At 38.3% G+C, this 7,500-nt stretch overlaps 1 protein-coding gene across 3 annotated transcripts in view; it reads right to left on the reverse strand.

Moving 5' to 3' along the window:
- LOC101846157 (serine/threonine-protein kinase DCLK1) overlaps positions 1 to 7,500 on the reverse strand; it is a 55,488-nt gene that overhangs the window by 22,923 nt on the left and 25,065 nt on the right. For all 3 annotated transcript variants that reach the window (XM_005105136.3, XM_005105135.3, XM_005105137.3), the window contains 5 exons: positions 5,301 to 5,378; positions 3,560 to 3,656; positions 3,190 to 3,333; positions 2,256 to 2,326; positions 1,625 to 1,664 (listed from right to left, as the gene is read on the reverse strand). In XM_005105136.3, coding sequence (XP_005105193.2) covers positions 1,625 to 1,664; positions 2,256 to 2,326; positions 3,190 to 3,333; positions 3,560 to 3,656; positions 5,301 to 5,378 — 430 coding nt within the window. The remainder of the gene's footprint in view (positions 1 to 1,624; positions 1,665 to 2,255; positions 2,327 to 3,189; positions 3,334 to 3,559; positions 3,657 to 5,300; positions 5,379 to 7,500) is intronic.

Raw genomic sequence — 7,500 nt, forward strand, 5'->3', positions numbered from 1 at the left:
AATTCGAATGCATGCTATTTTCATTACTATGACCTTCTCTACGGTGGGGGTTTTCTGAACTACTCAGCCATGTTTGGCTTTGACTCACACTCTTCAGTTTGTAATAGAAATTGTAGTTCATCTATAAATTTGCCAACGCGCAAGTCATTTTGCTTGGCATTCTTGCATGCTTTTGTATCCAAGCTCATTTCAGCTTGAAAGTGTAAAAAGCTTGGAGGGGTGGATGGAGTGGGGACATGGTTCAGTGGAGTCAGTAACACTCAGCACCATACAACATCATTTCCGACTAGCAGCAGATGCCGCTGTATTCTCATGACATCAGCTGGGGTCTGAGCTCCAGGAAACAGCAGGCCTACAGAAATAAGTAACTCCCATTTGCATTAAGGTTTGTTCACATTTTTCTGTTTGAGTTAAAAATTCTAGTTCATCTATAAATTTGCCAATGCGCAAGTAATTTTGCTTGGCATTCTTGTAGGCTAGCAGCCAAGCAAACTTTTTCTTTCTTAAAATCTCGATCTAGTAATTTTTTTAAAGTGTCTTTATTTTTTACTTTATTGTATATTAAAAACCGTCCTTTTGGGTGCACGCACAAGGCCACTGCAATGTTATATGATTTACAGTGACCAACCCTCCTTCAAATTGACCAGTTTGAGACAGCGGCACTACGCTGCCCCCACATGTCAGTGTAAGCACGTAAGATGCTGTTGACCATCCAACTTTTAGACTGCATTTTGTCATAGATTTGTGCAAATTGTGTTTTCTTAAATAGGAAAGTTTACCTCACCACTTTATTTTTTGTTGATATATAAGATAAAGGAACGCTTTGGTTTCAACAATATTTTCATGGTAGTGTTAGGAATCTTTTTGGCCTGGTCTTGTCAATGGCGTTTCTTAGACAACGCGATTTAAATTATGTTATTTGGCATGCAGGAAGTTAGGTCAGGCTCCAAGTTTATCACTGGTAGATGGAGTTCAAGCTACGCATACCAAACTTGAACTGTTTAACAACCTTAGAAATATCTACTTTGCAGTTCTAGAAGCTTGAAAATTTGCCTCAGACTTCTTACACTGTAGAATTCTGTTACTTGGTCATAAAGTCTCTTAGACATCACATAAATTTGGCTTGCTTTCTGAAAATTGAAAAACTGACATGTTGGTTATATTACATTCCTACCTCTTTCGAAAAACTGATGTCAATTTTGTTGGCAATAACTATTCAGTTTTCCAAATTATTATGTGTGTGAGGCCACACTCGCTCATAATGTGTTTTCCCATGGTAAGCATTACATAGAATACTGGTTTGAAGAGGAGGCTAACATGACCAAAGTAAGTAATATGGCAAAAAATAATTAGTGACCTGCACGGGACACATTAACGTCATTACCCCGAGACCCTTGCCGCAAGTGTTGTTATCTTTACATAAAACATTCATCCCTGCTTTCTCGTGCATTCTGTCCCCTGCTTGGAAGACGCAAACATGGACTTCGAAAATGACTAATTAACTTGTACTTGTACCGGACGCTGGGAGCGTTATCGACCTCATAGACGTGGCGCCTTCCATCGATAATTGACACAGTTATATAATATTTATATATTTATACATAATATATCTGTTTTGACTTACCAAAATTTTTTTCATCGTCTTTTTCGCTTTCATTCCCGAGCTGGAAAAGATATAAAAACCAGTTTGTTACCGAGGGCTTGAATTGTTGGAAATTGAAGTTGACATTTTTACAATTGTATGGAAAACACTTTTATAAAGCAGACTTAAGTCCAGATACGATTGTCTGGCTTGAACTTGAATCAAATATATTTACTAGAAGAAATTATAATTATCCTGGTGTTTAGCTGTACTCTGTATTCAAGCTAGATGTTTAAACGTTTTAATATAAAATCAGAGGTACTTTTTGTAAACATAGCTTCACATAACTGCCATGGAAAATAAACTGCTTTCAAACAGTGCCTACTTGAAACGCAATACACCAACCTTAGTTCAAGGAAAGAAAACATTTAATGGGCAGTTATAATCAATTAAGAAACGCCCTCAGTACGAGCTCGGCAAGGTGACCTAAGCAAAGGTTAGGTTTTGAATCTGTGTGGGGGTCCGACGATCTCCGTCTTAATGGGCGTTGTATTATGTCTTCCTCATAGGTCTCTGCTGTCTTTCATAGAACTCAATGTTTTCTCTTCCAATAAACGTCATTGTGTACAGCACATCGTTAAACTAAAACATGAGCCCGAAACAGACAACATACCTCCGTCTTTGCTTCAGTTTCTGTCCCATTTTCTTTCCCAGGGGCGAGAGAGCCGTGATCTGAACTTCTTGCTGAGCAGTAGAGAGAAGGTTCGAAATATCGATAATAACAATAGGTTGACACTTCAAAGACACTTCAGTTACGTTAGATGCCTACGGAAAACGGTAAAATGTACTACTAGAGAGTAACATACAAAGAAAGGAATGAAAGATAAGGCCGATAATGCATAGCAGGAAAGAAAGAACAAACCATGTCAGAGCACCTGCCAAACACCCACTATAATTTGAAATTATCAATACAAAGATCTTTTTATAGTAGAAGCTCTTTCTCATGAACAAAACTTTGAACAGAAAAAAGTTATACAGTCAATGGCTAAGGACACATTGCAGGATACAAAATATTACATAGAGCATGCCACTCCTGAGATTCCTTACTTATGGAACAGAAAACATAATAGCTGCGCTTGACCCTGTCAGTGCCAGCCTGGGTTGAGTGGGATACAGCATACCGGTCGATCTAACGATTTTATTTTCCTTTTTTTTTACAAAAAAGTCTTCCTCGAGCGGGAATAGAAATCACACCTTCTGCGTCCAGTGTTAAACAGATCTAGTGTAAGCTGTGCCGATTTTTTTACCCTATCGGTACGTCGTGTTTTACTGTCGTATCCATACGACGTGGTGAACTCTGTGCCAACACTTTCCAAAGAGGGAATTTATTCGTCAATCCGATCCATAGGCTTTGTATAACAGTCTGTCAAAATGATTTTTTTTAGAAATGCTTAAAGTTTCAAAGAGATCTTCGTACTAGAAGTATTCTGAAACGTGAAGAATACAACCCCGGTGGTACAAATTGACCCCCAGGACGTACGGATAGGGTTCATGTGGGGGGGGGGGGGCAAACAAGTACAACTAACGTCAGAACAATAAGCAGTTACCCAATCCATCAGACGTATCTGAGCTCCTCTTGGTGCTGGAGGCACGGGACTCGGTGTCGGAGCCAGTGTTCCGCGATCTACGAAGTGTCACTCTCTCCCGGGTCTTGCCAGTGAAGGGGCGGTAAGCGTTCACTTGGCGAACCTCTGGTGGTTTACATCGGGGAAAGACAAGCATAATATTGAAATGATAAGGGATGATGGATCTTGAATTTTCCAGGCACAATTGAGCACTAAAATGTCCTATTGGATATTTGAACTTTCTATGTGTCATGAAACTTTCTATGTGACATTTGATCTTGCTATGCGCACGTAAATGTCTTATGTGTACATTTCACCTGAAAACGTAACGTAAAGACAAAGCAATTCTTACCTCTTTGATCAAGATTTAGATCTTCCATTGAGACTTTTTCTTTGCCACAGGCTAGAAAAACAGCGTCTTCCCCGAAGAAGTCGGCCAAGCATGTCACCTATGAAAACATCAAGATACCTGCAAGGGAACTCATTTATATTTGACCTTGATTTTAAGAATCGCTTATTCATCATCATCTAGTAACCTTATAATAATGTGTGTGTATGTGTGTGCCTATGCGTGTGCGTATATGTGTGTATTTATGTATGTGTGTGTGTGTGTGTGTGCGTGTATGTGTGTGCATGTGTGTGTGTGTGTGTGTGTGTGTGTGTGTGTGTGTGTGTGTGTGTGTGTGTGTGTGTGTGTGTGTGTGTGTGTGTGTGTGTGTGTGTGCATGTGTGTGTGTGTATAATATCAAATGATAGTAAATACTTAGTTTATTGTGCCAGTTGGAAAATGTGAGTTACCACGCCAAACATACATAGTTAAATAATTAATTATAAATACAAACACATTTAAATACACACAATTTTTAGGGGAGGAGGGGTATTTTGTTTTGTTTTTATATTTTGGGTTCAAAACCTTTTATGTTCATTTTTTTAAAACACAGTCCACAGTTGGTTATACAGAAAAACGTTGATGAAAGACACATATAAACGTAACTTTGCAGTTCCCAAGGACATCACAGCTATGGAAGTCACAATATTTGGTGTCTACTTTCTGGTTAATTGTAACTCTTACACCAGGTGACCCCAATCTCTATCAATTCCAAATACATGTACACTTGTATCTCTATTTCTATTCCGGGTGGATGGATATTTTTTTATCAATAGCAAGGAAAGTCAATACATTTTGATATTATACCAATATCACTATATGCCCGAAAATTGACGAGCACTTGATTCAACCACGTCGTTACACGAATAATGATAATAATAAGATATAAATAATCATATAGAGATATACATATGTATGTATGTGTATATACTATATTCCTATACCCCAAATAACACTCAAATTTTGGACTTAACGTTAAATGCGCTCTTTTGTATTGTTTGCGAGCTTTTGATTTTGTACAGAAAACCTTCATGGACTATGTAACTCAGATATGGACATAATCATAATTGTTACTGAGGAACAGAGACTACGTATCAGTCATGATTTAGGCAGGTCAAAAACTAGATCTAAAGAGGTCACTGTACATTTCAAATAAAGCGCCAATGAACATACAATCACACCTGAATACCATTTAAAGCACGCAATTACATGACTGAATGTGAAATCATAAAATATGCTTCAATGCCCACCTTCTATATTGGAAAAAGATCGATTTTCAAGTTAATATCAATCAAAGACACGCACACACGCACAACAAAGGGCCAGCCGCAGCTGGGGGGGAATCAGCAGAACGACAGACTGAAAGAACAGAAGTGTAAGAATGAATTCAATCAGACGAGATTCAATTTCAAAAGAAAGTAGAAAACATTTTTAAGCTGGCAAACTATATAAATGGCAAATTTATACTGTGGGTACAGTTTAAGAGTATAACAGGCCACTCCGGTGCAGTCGGTTGTGATTTTGACAAACGTGAGACAGTGTGAAGTTCGCATTTGGGTTCAGTCTTATGTAAATATTTCCTATAAGTCCGATGTCACATCTTGAGACTTAGCGTCACTCTCTTGAAGTGATCTGATTCCACAAAGACGTAGACTCAAGTCCTACGAAAGGCGAACAAAAAGTTAGCCACAATCGAAAAGCTCACCTGTCGCCCAGACAAAGCGTACAGTTTGCGAACATTCCCACTGTCCATTTTCACAGCTTCTGTGATGTCAACCATCACCTGTTCAAAGCAAAATGAAAGACATGCTCAAAATCAACGAGAAAGATACTTAAGTAATAAAACTTATTTTCTATAAGAACATTCAATTAAGCACACTGGTTTGTTTGATTTTAAAATACTTTAGAGAAAACTTCTCGTGCAAGTTTAACAGTTGTCAAATGCAAATATACCGGCGTCGGAGCTGTGGTGTGGCAATTAAGTGCTTTGTCATCGAACAAAGGACACTCGAGTTCAATTCCCAAGTGGTGGCGGTTTCTGTTGGGCTGTTGTATCTCTCTCAGCCCTGGTTTTCCTTGGGGTTTTTTTGTAAAGTGTTTTACGACGCTCGCAACTGCATAGGTCATATGAGCGCGCGGGACACTCCTAATATTTTCAGTTGGTAGGAAATTTTGAATTTTGCCCGGGTGGCGGCCGAAGCCTACTCTTATCGATTTTAGACCACCAGGGGATCTTTAACGTGCGCAACTTGCACACGGGCCCTCCGAGATTTTTCGCCCTTGTCCGAGAAGGCTAGGTGTAGATCTTTCCTACCAGAAGATCAGGGGTGTGGCAGAAAGACAGCAGTAAGGAGGAGCCAAGGAGTAGCAGTAGAAAGGCTGCAGAAAGAGTCAGGAGCCCAGAAGAGGGGGCAAAGGAGGTGAAGGGGTGGGGGCAGAAAGTGGAAATGAAAGCAGACAACAGAACATTGCTAGAGAGCAGGAAAAGAGGTGAAAGGAGACAATTTTAGAGAAGAAAATGTTTTGGTCGCTACCCGGAATCGAACCCGGGACCTTTGAATGAGAGGCCAACACCTTAACCTCTAGGCCACGAGAGCCCCCTGGTTTTCCTTGGTAGACAGGGTCAAAGCCCGCTTTATAAATGATCTAAATTGTGCCAACGGGGGCGAAAAAACTCCTTGTATTTTAATAATAATAATAATAATAATAATAATAATAATAATAATAATAATAAATAATAATAATACTGCGCATTTTTATACTGCGCATTTCCATTTTCTAAAAGATGCTCAATGCGCATTACAACGAAAAAGACATCACATCTTAAAAATTAATCGACAAGTGCGTACGTAAAACAACGTATTATACATCTCTCTCTCTTTTCTCTCCCTATCTCTCTTTCTATTTTTCTCTCTCTCATTCTCACCCGCTATTTCTTTAGTCTCACAGTCTGGCATACACATGGATATATATATCACAGAACATCATTATGACAGGTATGCTTTTGTGAATAAAAAATGCTTCAGCTGATTTTTGAAAATGGAAATTGTTGGGGCAGATCTCATTTTATATGGGAGCTCGTTCCATACCTGGGGACCAAAGAATAAAAAGGAACGCTCGCCGTATGTTTTGTGATTTTGTTTTGGAGTTTTAAGAATTAGATTATCAGAGGCTGATCTAAGGGTTTTAGGTGGATGATATAATTCCAGGTATGTTTTAAGATAAAAAGGTGCACTAGCATTTATACATTTAAAACAGAGAATGGCAGTTTTGTATTTGATCCTTTCTTTTATTGGCAGCCAGTGTAGTTCTTTCAGAATTGGTGTTACGTGCCCTGATTTCTTTTGTTTCATTATCAATTTTGCTGCTTGATTTTGGAGTACTTGTAATTTTGAAAGTTTTTCGGATGTCAAACCGGATAAAATAGCATTACAGTAATCTAACTTTGATAAAATGAGTGTTGTTACAAGTGTCTTGGCTGCTGTTTTAGTTAAATAATTTCGTACACTGCCAATTTTCTTAAGCTGAAAGTAAATACTTTTGCTGAGCTGGATAATTTGGAAGGACATAGACATATCATAATCCAGCTGAACCCCTAGATTTTTAAGACTTCTTTTTGAACGAATGGTATGGTTATTAATATCAATTTGTAGCTCTGGGAGATTTTTAATGGCTTTTGTATTTCCCCTCAACATTATTTGCGTCTTGTCATCATTTAGTTTCAATTTATTGCTGGTCATCAATATTTTTATATCTCTAGTACATTGTTCAGTAGAGTCGACTAAAAGTGGTATTTGATCGAAATCAATAGACTTATAAATTTGAGTGTCATCAGCATAAAGATGGTAATTCATGCCATATTGTCTTAAAATATCAGCAATAGGTTGTGTATACATTGTAAACAA

Source organism: Aplysia californica, unplaced genomic scaffold (genome assembly GCF_000002075.1).
Source record: "Aplysia californica isolate F4 #8 unplaced genomic scaffold, AplCal3.0 scaffold00454, whole genome shotgun sequence".
Classification (NCBI taxonomy): Eukaryota; Metazoa; Mollusca; class Gastropoda; order Aplysiida; family Aplysiidae; genus Aplysia; species Aplysia californica.